This window comes from Notolabrus celidotus, chromosome 17 (genome assembly GCF_009762535.1).
Source record: "Notolabrus celidotus isolate fNotCel1 chromosome 17, fNotCel1.pri, whole genome shotgun sequence".
NCBI lineage: Eukaryota > Metazoa > Chordata > Actinopteri > Labriformes > Labridae > Notolabrus > Notolabrus celidotus.
In genome coordinates this window covers 8,054,647-8,069,875 of record NC_048288.1, presented here as the reverse complement: position 1 = coordinate 8,069,875, position 15,229 = coordinate 8,054,647, and the positions used below count along the sequence as shown (strand labels likewise).

The following is a 15,229-nucleotide window of genomic DNA, read 5'->3' as shown; positions in this document are numbered from 1 at the left end:
GTTAGTGATGCTTTATAGCAAAGTGTCAGCAGCAGGACCTCACCTCAACCATGCCTCTTCACGCCCTCTTATAAATTCACATCTATCCAGCTCCTCCCCCTTCGTCCCCACATTTAGCACCCCTCCCTCAAACCCTCTTCTTTCCATTTCTTTCTTTCCTCCCATACACAGATCCTTAAAGGGGGGGTTCTCGGGCCCGGGAGCTACAGCAGATCTCCTAATAAGCTTCCCCAAACCAGCAACAGCGAGTTCAGCAAGTTCAGAATCACTATTCCATTATTAAATCAATAAATCATTGTCAAAGTGGATCCGGTTGATGGCGTGGTCCCTGCTTGTGAAAAAAACATGTACAATAGTTGAAAAAATTTCACAGTACCACTGTAATAGCTAATCATTTTTAACAAGATGAACAGATTCTGTATATTTTGAACAAAAAAGTCTAATTTCCCCTGAATGATGCAGGTTTTTCTTGGAGAGTGATACCACTTTCAAGTCTGTAGGCAAAACATTAAGCTATCATCAGCTAACTGGTTAGCACCAGGACTACAAACAGGGTGAAGTGGCTGAGCAGCAACTCTGAAAGCTCTTTTGTTTAATCAACCTTCTGTCTTTATAGGTTGGTTTTAGTTTTTATATACAACCAGCGAGATATCATGTGAGCTTCAGAAGTTGTGGAAGGCTGATTGGTTAACATTGAGCTCTTAATACAGACTCGAGAGCAGTATATGTCCTCTCTTCCTTCTTGGTTGACAGCTCAGAGATACATATTCACCATGTAGGCCTACAGAGTCGTCGCATTTATACCTACATTTAAATCCTTTGTACTCAGATCGAGAGAGAAAGACGATTAATACTACTTTGCTCTTGGTGATTGGCCCATGACTGAAGAAGCTACAACTCATGCTGTTTCTAATCTGGTGAAGTCAAGCACAATGTCTCTGACAGCATCGGCTGTAAGTGTCATTTGATGAGGACCAGAGCTAATAGCATTTGATGCAACTGAATGCTTCCATTCACATGATAGATACTAAATGAGATATCAAAAAAGAGCCTCAGCTTAATCACTCTATTACTCTATAAACCCGCCTGCACAAGGAATAACTGTGTTCACTTTAATGCAGTAGGAGCCTCATAGAAGGCACAAACTGGGGCTAACTAATGCCTAGCTTCACACATAGAAGGGAAACATACAGTCTGACAAAAACCAAATGCACAATTATCCGTGGTTCAAATGAAGTTCAACAATACCACAGGAGATCCGACCAAATCCTGAAACGACAGCATGCTATTCTGACATTTCTGATCCAGCAACTGTCCGAAAAGCCAGATTAACAGAACAGAGGACTCTTCATTTTCTCCTCATCCTGCCAAACTGTGGTGCTCCATTAGCTAGATATAGACCAGAGCTGGCCCTAAGCAGAGCTGAACTTTCAATTAAAATATTCATGAATCAACATTATATATTCAATAATCCTGCAAAGAGGGAGACAGGGAAATAGGCTGATTAATGCAGGGTCACAGACACCCTTTCACAAAGCAAGCCTCCTCTGCAGGCTCTTCTTTATCATCACTTATTCTCTTTCATCAGTATGTTGTTTTCCTGGAAAAGCTCTTGTCACATCAATTCCCAGCATCCAACCAACACGCTTGTACAGATAAAAAGAGTCGACCTTAAGGTGCAATTATGCCTTTCTTTGTGTTTGAGGAAGCTCTTACTGTAGCTACACTCAATCAGGAGTTTATGGACTGCACTTCTTGGTTATTTAACACAATTATAGAGATGCTGCTTCACAGAGAATACATGAGCACTTCTTCTCACATCATATACTTTTGAATGTCTATTGTGAACTTTATGTTCTCTATTGCGAGCTTGAATCTGAATGTAAATGCTTTTCTGCATGTGAGAAAAATGACACTTTATCTATTCCTTTGTTCGGCGTTGAATTAATATTTATTAGAGACATCGGGCTCTTTGTTTGCCTGTTTTTTCTTCACTCCGTCTAAATTAGGCAGTGTCAGTGTGACTAACACAGGGACAATGCTGCTTTGTGTGAAGTACATCAGACGGTGTGAGCTCTGAAGGATCCTTTGCAGCCCATATAGCTACTATGAGAGAAACAAACTGTACGGAGAATCTACTTAAAATGTTAAGGTTAAAGGAAGGGTAATAAAATGAATAACTGTGCTCAACCCTGAGCTGCTTTTTTCAATCCTTTTCAAACCCGGCTCCCCTAGATTCACTCAGTTGGGTTGGGACAACATATTGATACAGCAATCTACTTTATCCTGACCCCTGCATCTCAATTATTTTATTTTATTATTCCATTTTTTTTGTATTTAATTGTATGCTATCATATCATATATTAAGTATTGCATTGCATTGTTTCGTATCGTATCATGTCGTATCGTAACATATCATATCATGTCGTATCGTGTTTTATCAGGTCTTATTATATCATATTGTGTCATATCATGTCGTGTTATGTTGTATTGTATTGTGTCATTTAATTTCGTATTGTACCTTATGGTGTCATATCATATCATGTCGTATTGTGTCATATAGAATCGTGTTGTGTTGTATTGTGTCGTATCGTATCATGTTGAGTCGTATCATATGGTATCATATTGTACCATGTCATATCATTTCGAATTGTATCATATGGTATCATATTGTACCATGTCATATCATTTCGAATTGTATCATATCATGTTGTATCGTATCATGTCGTGTCATATCCTGTTGTATCATGTCGTATTGTGTTGTGTCGTATGAAGCATAATATTTCTATTATAAATGATTTAAAAGCCCAAATGGAATTAAAATGCTCCATATAAACACCTCAATTAACCCAATGGAATTTCATTGGTTACAGAGCGTTGGTATAAACCCTTTCATAAACTTATCAAAATAAATACTGTCCCATGTGAACAGTGTTTCTGATTGTCTTCCAGCTATGTTGTTGTTGTTGTTTCTGCACATGCCCAACGTCTTGACGCACATACAGAGTGATGTACGGTCCTTTTCCTCCTACAGAGGATGACTACTTCAAAGTCAAACTGGACAAAGGCAGAGTTTGTTTTTGGTAGAAACATTCAAAGAACTTAACACAATACAGCAGTTTGACAGCTGGAAGGTACGCAACACAGACTTAAGACCGGCATGCTTTGGGAGGAGACAGCCACATTAATGTTATGTCTCTTCCACAAAAGCTTTCGTGGGCTCTTCTTCTCCTCCTCCTTGCTTTCAGTAGCAGTAAGGCTTGGTAGATGTCAAGCTGGTGCTTGAATAAGAGTGGCAAATTAACAGCAACTACTCTGCTGAATAGACGGTGGATATCCATCATCAGGACAGGGAGCTGATCAAAGGAAAAAGTCTGTCTGTGCTTAGATCAGGAAAGGAGAGGGGGGAAAGGCAGAATAACATCTCTTTTGCTTGTGTCACACAGATGTTCTGATGAAATTTGTATTAAATCACATGCAATGTAAACTCTTAAACCAATATCTTCATTTATAATGAAGAAATATTGTCCATATAAACGTGATGACTGTAAGAAAGTGTGACTCTGATGTGTTGATGTTGAAGCATTGATTATTGACGGGGTTATTGGGTTGGAAAAGGGTTAATCTCAGAGATCAATCAAAGGGACGTATGAGATACATGCCACTTTTTGCACCAGTGCTCTACAAATCAATTGCAAAGAATTCAAACTGATTTAGGTTTCACCCCAGGAATAGTTGTGCCAGCCTAATATCCAGAAGAGGACAATTGCATCCCATCCCATGTCAGTGTAACCAGCCTTACCATCAGGCCTTTGGGCCCCGCTGCTCATAAGCCTAAAGTATTTTTTGTCTGCATGTCATTCTTAATTTGTTTCGTAACCTCCACAACTAATAAGACCCAGTACAAAGAGACAAGGGGACATTTGAACATCTGCAGGGCTTAATGTATCTGCTGAGCTTAATTTCACACCATAACTCAATAAGAGTTAGGCCTCCGTGGGCGGGCCGGAGCAGTTTCGCTCTGTTTGGGGACAGATTCCTGTCAGGGGTTCCAGGCATTTTCTGAATGGTTGGCAGCATTAAAATGACCCTCAGGGCTCACACTCACATAGAAGTGCTACACCGGCAGCTTTATAAAAAACAACATCTACTGTACTAGACTTCTGAAGCTTTGTACATCTAAAACATTGAAGTCTTTGCTTAAACGTTGTTGTTTTGGAGACTGAGAAGCATGTGTAAATGTCACCGTGATGACTGAGTGAAGATCTATGGGATGTACCCCCCCAAGGAATCCCGCCAGGTCAGCTGGAACATGTACTGGGACTCAATTACCCAAATGGCTGTGGTGTTTCTTTCATCTGAACATTGATCATCTGGGCTCAGTCTGCAGCCCCCCCAAATAGAGTCATTAAAGTAGGACATGGAATTAGTCATGACAAGACAAAAATACTCCACACAAACCCCAATAAGACACAAAAATATTTCTCCTCTAGCATTTAGTCCTTTCTCTTAAATATATTAGATTTGGTTCCTTTTAAGACAATCTCATCTGAATATTTCCTGTTCTTTTACTTCCATCCTCATCATTATCTCTCGGTGGATATAAGAATACAGGCTTTTGTTTAAGCTGCGGTTGCCAGTTCTGTTCATGTTAATCCACAGCACATTTTCTGCTCCAGTGATCTCTTAGCAAAACACAAACACTGACCAACACGCACATACACACGATCAGATACTTGCACAAAACATAACAGATCAGCTGTTTAAGTCCCAGCCTAACCCCTGTTGACCTTAATATGAGATGAACAGTGGTAGCTTCAGTAGGAGTGGACATGCCGGATGTGCATTTACAGGAGGGGGAAGAAGTACAGAATGTGCTCATGTCACATCTGTTGCACCGCCGCAGCATCATTATGAGTTCAATAGTAGATCACAGGAGGGCATAGCTTATCAACCCTAGAGTTGAAAGATCATTCTGCAGCTTAACCCAGGGTATATCAATTACATTTAGCTTTTCATGAAATCCTCACAATCAGAAACCGACTAAAGGCTGTTGTTGTGATAAAAGTTATGTCAGGTTTAAGTTGCTGACCTGCTTTTAAGTCTCTGACTTGAAATGTAAATACACTTTTGTGATATCAAAGTTGAGAAATTCATGTAGCACTCCCAGTAGTCTGAGCGAAAATAAGCCTTCATAACTAGCTTCAAACCTGACTTAAAACTGATTATTTACATGAGCCAAAGACCTGATTGATCGTGAATGGCTGCCAATGCAGCAAGCACATTTTTCTCTACATAAGTTTCTTTTTTATATAAACTTATATTCTATTGTGTTTTAGTTAGATCAAAACATTTAAAAAACACAGATTAAAAGTACTGTAAATACAAATAACCTTGGACATACTCACATGACTACATACATTTCTTGAAAAGAAGACGTAACAACATTTTCCTGGAACTTATATTGTACAGTTTGTCTTGTAATATCTTGAACCATGATTTGTTATTGAACCTACTATGTCAAGGTAGCTCATATTGAGCGTGATGAGTTATTTCGACAAAGAATGGGACAAATTCACTCGATGAGATTTGAGTTTTTGCTGCGTCATCATCTTTCAGTCGGCTGGCTGCCGTGCAGATGATGGACAGCTTCTATGTTTTCAGCTTATTTAGTTCTACTCAGAAACTGATGCTGTGTAAATGTTAAAAAGTTCACAGTCCACAGAAAATACTTAAGTAAAGTGAAAGTATGGCCTTTAAAAGCAACTCAAAAAGCTACTCAATAACAGCAATGTGAGGAAGTTTTATTTATTACTTTCCCCCCTTGATGATTGAGCTAATTGCTGTGTATTGTTAGCTAGTGCTCTATTTATTACACAGACAAACTCACTGGCGGGCTCAAATAAAAGCATCAATGGCCCACATGAAATTATAGACAGAGAACAGACAAATGAAGTCATTATTTCACACCCATGGCCTTCAGTAATGCTAATTCTAATGCATGGTGTCATGTGACATTTGTTCTAATTCTGTACCTCATATCTGAGCTCACCCAGAATTCAGGAAATTCTCAGAGAATATCAATATTTCAAAACTGGATAGAAACTGATTTCTCATACTCATTACTGTGAAATACATACATATCAAAAATACAAAACATGCCTTGAAGGTGTCATTGAATGGCAATTTCATTTTCCTGGTTTGTATTCCTGTTGTAATATATAAGTATTAGTCACGTCTGTGGGTTGTGTTTCTCTTTCATCCTCCTACTCACACAGACAGATGGACAAGGAGAGCTGTCACTGTTTGGCCAGCTTACTTGTACTACAGCTCATGGATACTTACACATGTTCAGGCTTACATTTGTATTTTAAGGACACATGCATATAAAGTGTACTCTGCTGTTTTTGGCGGGGTGTAATCTCTGTGACGTCTGGTAGAAAGAGGCAGCATGAAGAGACAGACGTAGAGGGGCGGTTTGGCTTACATGAAAAGACGTGTGATTGATGGAGATGAAGGAAAATACTACGAGGAATCTTGAATCTAATCTTGATCTTTAACAAACATTTTACCGTTTAATAATTCAAAGATATTTGTACATTAAGCTTCACTTTCTGATCCCTTTAGTTTATGCTAATTAATGTTATTCCTTTCCTACAAACTGGACAGATAAAATGCATCTACAGTATGTTTGTTAAGGGTCAGATCAGTGGCTTCTTCGTAATTAACATTCTGTATCCTTGAAAGTTCATGAAGTTGCCTCATGACTTTAAACTTCAGCGGATCTACTGTCTTGTAACTTACTCCACAACACCTGCCGCCATGAATATAAAGCAGCACCTGCTCATGTCTGGTTTTAAGCCCTGACAGGCCCCGGCTTTTATGGTTCCACCTGGTGAAGTGTACCTTGAATGGGTCAAACAGGCCGGAGTGGGATCCCAATTCATCCCCCCACCCTTCACCTAACCCCTCCCCTGATGAACGGCTGAAGGAAGGGACAGCTGCTCAGCGTCAGCCCTTGAGAGGGGGCGAGCGTGGGGCCGGGTTCCTCTCAGTGCATAAGGATTTCAGCTATGTCTCCATTAGACCCCAGCAAGGACCAAATATAGCCCAATTAACGTCACAGCTCAGGCCCCGCCCAGCTAACCCTTGCTGCCCCCCACCACTCCAGGGTGCTGTATGTGAACCAATCGTAAAGGTCAGGGTCCTGTTCCCTCTGACCCCTCCTTCCCTTTTGAAGTTCACACTCCCAATCTGGGTGATAATCTGTTATGAGTCTGAAATGCCAATTACAATCAACAAGAGGTTTAGACCTCTAGTTGTTACCCTGAAGGACTGAGAAGACACTGAGGGATGAAGCTAGGTGAGAACATTTGTGGGTTTGTCTTTGGAATATCTGGTCTTTGGAGGAAACCTACGTTTACAGATTAAGAAGCTTTTTTCACTCTTACATTGGAATAAATCAGATTATGGGAAATAATAAAACCTCATTCTTAACCCGCTGGCTGTATTTCTGAAAAGTAGACCAAACATTGTTTCTTGGAGGTAAACAGCTTTGTCTGTCACTCTGCCAGGAAGCTGCAAACAGGGGACACTGTTTATCCTCAAACATGATGAAAGCTGTTAGACGAACCATAAACATGCAGGTTCAGTAAAAACAGGCCGTTCATGATTTCCCAATCTGCAACAACACCAAGTTTTTCATACACTGGAAGTAAAATGCACATATGGAAAACAGGGCTTGGCTCTGTGCAGGTGCCAGTCTGGCCCGTGGCTTGGCTCACCGAAGTTGCTCACGGCTCAGATGTCGCCCAGTGCTGCACATTATCATGACATCAGCACCTTTCTCATTCATAATCTGACTTATAAGGCAAGGACACTCGCCGCACAGACTTGTGAACCCCGGAGATCCCCCGGCCTGCCAAGCATGACCACTGTTTTCCACAACACAAACAAGCAGCGGGATGTCTCTGGCCTGGGCTGACCGTTTCTAAGGCTTAGTGATCGGGCATGCTTGAATGAGTCCCATTGTCAATCTATTTGTCACACACTATTTTATGGCAGCATTTGGCAAGGGTCCAAGGTCGGCTAGCTCATAGGACTAAATATATTGCACACAGGGTGGAGGAGGTGGGGCTGTTTGAAGAAGCCTTGCTCTAGAAAGGAGTTAAACATAAAAGTGAAAAGAGTTGTAGAGCTGCAGGTGAGGTGAACCAGTTCTTCAAAAGTCATGTTTTGTTGTAAAGTTGAAATTTATAAAATTTCTATGACCAAAATCGGGCTTACAAAAGCAGCAGTCACGTTCTGATGTGAATCTCCTTTGAAAACAACTTTTATTTCTTACACTTTGATGCCCTCTGTGTTCCCTCTTGTTCCACCTCTGCCCCCCCTTGTATCACAAGCTCTTTAACCAAAAAGGATTTGTGCCCCTCACTATTTATGTAGTATCATATGTCCAGCACTGCCTTGTAAAACTCAGCTTACCTCGTAAATGAACTAAACAGAGTCGAGTTGATACCCCCGGCTGTGTAAGCTGCAGTATAGTATGGCACTTTGCCTGTTAAACCTCCAGGCAGAGGAAAGACGAGATCAGCTTGGTATTAGGGGAGCTAGGTTTCCTTGAACACCACCCATGTACCTCTAAGACATTGCAGTGACTCTTCATGAGCACAAGTTTGATGCAATCTGAAAAAAACACCTCAAAAAGAACAGAAAAATGTGCATTCACACTTTTTTTTGGCAGGGTTTATGGCTGCAAATTTTAGCACTTTTTTTTCCGAGCAGCTACAAGAGGCCTTTGAAAGCACAGACAAGGCTTCCATCCAGATTACTGTACCCAGCTTCAAACTGGCTCTGCTTTGTCTTAGCACAGACACAGTCCTCCATTGTGGTGTTGAAAATCCTCCTCGGTACCTCTAGTCTTCGATTACAGCCCTGGAAAACCAAACCCTACGCTTTCTGCACCCAGAACAAGCTCATTAGTGAGTCAGCCTCAGCCTGTGTAAACATCTTCGAAAACGGTGCAAACATCATCATTCATCATTCTTCCCACTAACCCTGTTCCTAAACACGTGGATTCAATGGAAAAGACATTTGCTTGAGGACTGGGCAGAAGAAACAGGGATAGTAGAGGTAAGCTGGGCTTTTATGGTAGCCCGTTATAGTGAGGGTCCTTCTGTTTGAGATGAACTACTTCTGTGTTTATATGAAGGTTAGAAGGTAATGAATTGCACATGCTGAGTGACTTTACTGATGTAGAGTTTGAAGGTAGCTGTAGTTTATGTGAATACATGATTTTCTGATACATTTTTACCATTAGTCTCCATGTTTTTCCAGAAACATCTAAACTAGACGTTCATTTTATGTACTCACATTTTTCTACAGACTTGTGTTAGTTTAAAAAAGTGTGAATTATTAATCGTCTTTATTTGGCATCATTACACACTGCCATACCAACAGAAAGACAGATTCCAACCAAAATAGATTCAATAAAATACAGATCAAACAGTCCCTTTGCAAATCATACAATAGAGAGAAATAATTTTTTTCTTGTGGGAACAAGTTATTATCTCGTGCGCACAAGATAATTATAACCTTCCCAACTAGTTCAGATGTGTATTGTCAACATAAAGCCAAATGGGAGACACTAATTTAATCAAGTTGAACTTGATATTATTGCTGTTCTTGTAGAGATGGTGCTGTTATCAGCAGAAATCATCTGCTTCGCTTACTGAAAGACAACAGGCTCAGCTGGAGTCTTTTCCCTGTCAGAGACCCTGATTGGACGCTGCAGCGGCTCTGACTTCTCTGAAACTTCACATCGCCTGAGTTTAATAACGGCGAAAAGACAGACCTTAAAACAGTCCCTAAGATCAAAAAAATACATTGGTTTCTAAACAGTCGGTATGTGATGAGCTGAGATTAAAAAGTGTTTGATGTGAGTTTTAAACACAAAATACTGAACATGAAAAAAATAAATAGTCATAAAGCCTAGTATCATAGAAATATTCAAGCAACATAATTATCTTGTGCGCATGAGATAAAAAATATTTTTGGGGGACTTCAGAGGCTCCATAGTTTACAGCCTGATATTGGAAACTAACTTTTTATAACTCATCTGTTCTGATTTCATGAAGGCAGAGAGTAATGCATCAAAGCATTTTTAGGAGTGAAGCTCATTTGACTGACAAATGTGAGCACTCTAGGTGTTTGCCAGGTGTCTAGGCTTCAGCCTGAACTCCATCTCTTAACCTATTTCTAGATTTCATAACACCTCTTCAGAAATCAGAATTAGATAGGGGACATCACAGAGGCTGCCTCCATGTTTTATACAGTTTCTCTTCATAAGACACGGCACAAATATAAGAAGAGAAAACAGACAGGAAAGGGAAATGAGACCTTTTATCAGATGAGTTCTGATGAAAGAGATGTCTATGATGGAAAAGGAGGAACTTGATAAATGGATGAAAGTTCAAGAACTATTATCTCTGAATATGTCTGAGAATATTCAGTGAAACAAGAGAAAACTTGTTCCTACTGACATTAGTGCAAAGAAGATGTTTCTCATCTTTATTATTGTTTTCTTTTATTTTCAGTTAGAATAATTAAAGTTTAATCGATTTGGGGTTCTGTTAGTGATTAGAAATGTTTTCTGAGGGCTGCTGAATTCAATTTTATTTGGCTATAATTCAGAGCATGTACTTTTCTGCAGCTGCCTCAGATAAGAAGTGGATGGTATGTAGTTTCTCTTCAAGTGTTTACTTTCTGTATTTCTTATTAAAACCCTCCTCAAGGCTCCTGCATGGACAGCAGCTTCATTCCTTCGCCAGTCACGTCTGAGATATCTGAAAAGCTCACTTAAAAACTCTGCTTCCATGCAGCCAAATATTTATGCAAATTGAGTCCCTTTGAAATATTAAAAATATGACATTTCTTTGAGTGCAGTGAACACATCTGACCTCCCTGACCCCTCAGTGCACCTGCAATCCAAACGCTCCAGCTGGAAAGTACCTAGAGACTCTGCTGGACTCTTACCTGCTAAAGCTGCTCAATTCCCGGACATTACCTCAGAGGACACGCTTTAAAATATCAGTTCTGTGTTGTTAATGGTTACCTGGTTGGTAGAAGTTTGGAGAAAGCTCTCTAGCAACTGCCCTGGCGATTTCAGAGTCATGCACAGCAGAGATGGAGGCTTGCTCTGCGGCCTCGCTTTTTGTCCTGGCATGGGCCGTTCTGGAGGAAAAACACAAAGACAAGAACAGAGTGAAACTCAAATTCATCATTCAAGACACAACACAACATGTTTCCTCTATTCCTTTTTTTTTGTTGCCACTCTGTTTGACCCTTCATCCCGGCCTCTTCCTCCTCATCTTTGAGCTGTACATCACCCATCCTGTCCCTCCCTTGGGGATGACATAACACCTCCCCTTGTGCTTCTATCTCAAATCCAAATCCTGATTTTCCAAATGGAGCAAAGCCACATCCAAGCAAGACCTTAATCCAGTCTGGAGCACTGTGCTGCTGCCGCTGCTGCTGCTGAACCACACGGGAGCTGTGCCCAGAGGGTGCACACACACACACACACACACACACACACACACACACACACACACACACACACACACACACACACACACACACACACACACACACACACACACACACACAAACAGAAACAGAAACACATACATGTGGACACATATGACCGAATTATATCATATTATATCATGTAGTAACAGCAGGTGGTGTGGTGAGGGCTTAGGTTTGAATCCCACGCCAGTCAGCAGAGAGGAATGAAGAAGCTAATTAAAATGTTCATAAATAAACAAATATGATTTTAATAAATGCATGAATCTGTCAACATATGTGGAAACCCCGTGAAGAATGTAAAAGCAGCAACATAGAAACCCGATAATCTACCTTTACTACAACATGCTGATGCTCCGAAACCAAAAGGGTGAAGAGTAATACGTTTTGGAATCAATGTGAGCGCAGCATTAGCACTGAGAGGTATTATGGGAGCGTAGCATGGCTGGACAAACAGAGGCCAGGGTGCTGACCTGCTTAACAAATCCCTTGAAAACTCTACCAAAAGATACGTCACATGTACACACGCCAGGGCACGAACGAAAACACACATTCAGAGAGCCACAGGAGAGCACACGCACTCTGTGACCACCAGACTTTGTCAAAAAGGACCACATGTAACACGCGGGCTGAAGCCGTTTTCTTCACTTCTTTGGACTCACAATGAGTGCAGCACTTACACAATTCACGACAATGCAACATGCAACGCAGGCACCCAGATGTGCTGTTGGAGTATCACTGTAAGTATTGACAGCTGTGCCTCGCGCCCTGCTTAACCCCACTCATCCATCTTCCTCTTCCTCTTCCATTCACCATCCCTTCTCTCTTTCAATCAATGCTGTCTGTTTTTTTCCATCCTTCTTTATTGACGCTACATCACCCCCCGCATCCTCCTCCTCCTCTCCCTTCCCTCCCCTCCGCTCTCTCACTCCCTCTGTCTTTCTGCTAGAGTGACCCCAACGGACAGATGTCTCTATTTCAGACCATACTTCTCTGTCCTTGGACTCTGGGCAGTCGTGTTTTTGACGGGGCTGGGACAGAGGGATATTAAAATGCATGAGGAGCCATATGCTGGCGAGAGAGACGGACCATTTCCGCTCTAGAAATAAGCTCTTGTATCACCCAAATACAGAGGACACTTTCAGGCTCTGATACCAGCAGAGCTGACCAGCTGCAGACAGAGAATTCTGATTCAAGACTTCTTTATGACGCACAATTAAAGCTTACGGCTGTGATAAACACAGGATACAGGAGTATAACTCATGTGTCTGAAAGCAGGTAGAGTTTTTTTTTAACTTCATGGTCTTCAATGTTAAAACAGACATGAAAGCATTCCTGTTACATCACACCACCAACATACATACTGCAGACATCCACTTGCCACACATACTGCCACAAGGACATACATGCTTCTATTTCTGAAATGTGTGAAATGTGCAGCTGAGTGAAAGGAGGCATGAATGCGTCACCAATGCATACAGCATGCCCGTGACATATCCTAAAGGATCTTAACAGTTCCTTTTAGGTGGACCGGGCCGAAAGTCATGGGCAGACACAGGAAGCGCTGCAGACTGCGCACAGACAGGATGTCTGGTGGCGGGAGGTGACAGGCGGAGAATGATGGGAGTGTGATAGAGAAGTGGGACGAGAGGAGAGCGAAATGAGAGGCGAGAAAACGTGGGCATGTGAGGCGGAGAGATGAAAGGGTTGGAAGGTTTTCTTCCTTTCATCAGTAAATTTAATTCTATACACACTTAACTCAAACTAGCAAGCTTCTCTCCTTCTGTCACCTCAGAGTCCTCATTTTGAGTGATCAGTCCAAAAGATCTCTTTTCTTTTTAGCTGCACGACCGTGGACAAAGAAATCGAGGAGCAACAGGAAAGCAGGCTGTGGACTTTAAAAGATAGAGCCTCAAAATGATGATTCAATTTCCATCAATCAGAAGATTCAACAGGCAGCTGAATTATCCTCCTTGTGTCCGAAACAAACTGATCCACTCATTAAACTACTTAAAACACCAAATGAAGCTGCTTCACGTTGAAATGGGTCTCTCCTATCCTCTTTGATCAGGTCTACAGAGATACAAGCTGAGCTGCTGCTACCATTTGTTAGCTGGTTAGCTTACAGCAGCTCTTCTTCCAATACATTAACAATAAGAATGATGTCGACCTGACTTAAGACTCAAACAATGGATGAAATTGTTGAAAAATATGGCTTCAATGCACACTTCAGTTGTGTGTCGTATCAGGTGGGAAATCCCTGCAATGGATTACATTACAATATGATACTATACTAAGCCAACAATAACGATGATATCATGACACAGTGATATTGTGATTATCTACGTATTACATATCAATCACATAATGATACATTATGATTAACTGAAAATCACAAAATGCCCGAAAGAGGCAAAGTGCAGGACAAATGTATGTATTCACTCCGGTTTAGTTTCACTGAGAGAAAAAAAGAAGAAACATGATTTTAGTCTGAAAATCAAATTTATAGAACTAACTCTGATGACCTCAGAGAGTTATAGTCATATTTAATTGCCTGTAAAAAGACTGAACTGTTGTGGTGGACAGATGAGCAAAACCAGAATGGTTGTTTAATTTTGATGTGTTTAACCTCGCTTAATTTTGATCAAAAGCCTGGAAAGAAGACAAGATAGTCTCTTTAAGTAGCGTGCATTTATATTTTCATCTTAATTTTATTCTGTTTAAATTTCCTTCTTCAGTTTCTTTAGAATGAATGAACCTACTGTGTGCTCTGACCCTGGGCTGCATGAACTCATGAACTCATGGTGTCTCTTAAACATATGCAGGCTGGGCTTATGATTATATGTACTATGACACAATAATTAAATAAAAACTTAAAACTAAAGATGACATGTCAAAATTGAGTAAGAAATACAAATTTCTTTAAAAAAAAAGGCACATGTTTAAGTGCATATCAGACATCACTTTTTGTATGTAAAATTTTTTTCTTTTATTCTTAAACTTAAGTTCACATGTATGACTGCACCTGTAACAGCTGCAGTCATGTTAACTACATTTCAATAACTACAGCCAGCTCTTTCTCCTCCGATTTCCACCCCTCCTCCTCCTACAGTGAAACTTCTGCCGGAGAAGCACAACGCTAGTTTGCAGCACAGATGCACGTAGCATTCATTTCCAACATGTTGTCAATAAAAGGGACAATAGAATAAAAGGGACTCTGTGGCTCATGAAGTCCACACACTGCTGGTGAGTGCAGCTCTCTGCAAACTTGTATGCATTCTCCATCTTTCCTCTAAACTCAGCATAAAGAGCAGGAACAGCTTTTTCTCTCTTTCATGTTTTCGGTTTTGAAAGAGTCCGGCGCAACTCTGACCAATTACCTTAAGTTCATGTAACCTCCTTTCATGTCATTAACACAATTATGAAGAGCCATGAAGAAGCGGCGTGGTGAACAAATTGGCAGGGAAATCTGTTTGGAGCTGCATATTTATCAATTAAGATATCCACATTCAGTGCAGCACACTGATAACTGTACCACACAAGTCAGATACAAGTCAAACATGAGACTTCTGCAGGCTTGTGTGAGAGTTTGGTGCTTAGCAAGGAGAAAAAGGACATATAGTTGAAGTTATAGCTTCAACTT

The 15,229-nt window shown here is 40.8% G+C and overlaps 1 protein-coding gene across 1 annotated transcript in view; it reads right to left on the bottom strand.

Moving 5' to 3' along the window:
• jph1a (junctophilin 1a) overlaps positions 1–15,229 on the bottom strand; it is a 47,802-nt gene that overhangs the window by 5,045 nt on the left and 27,528 nt on the right. The window contains 1 exon segment of the mRNA XM_034705854.1: positions 11,114–11,232. Within this exon segment, the coding sequence (XP_034561745.1) occupies positions 11,114–11,232 (119 nt within the window).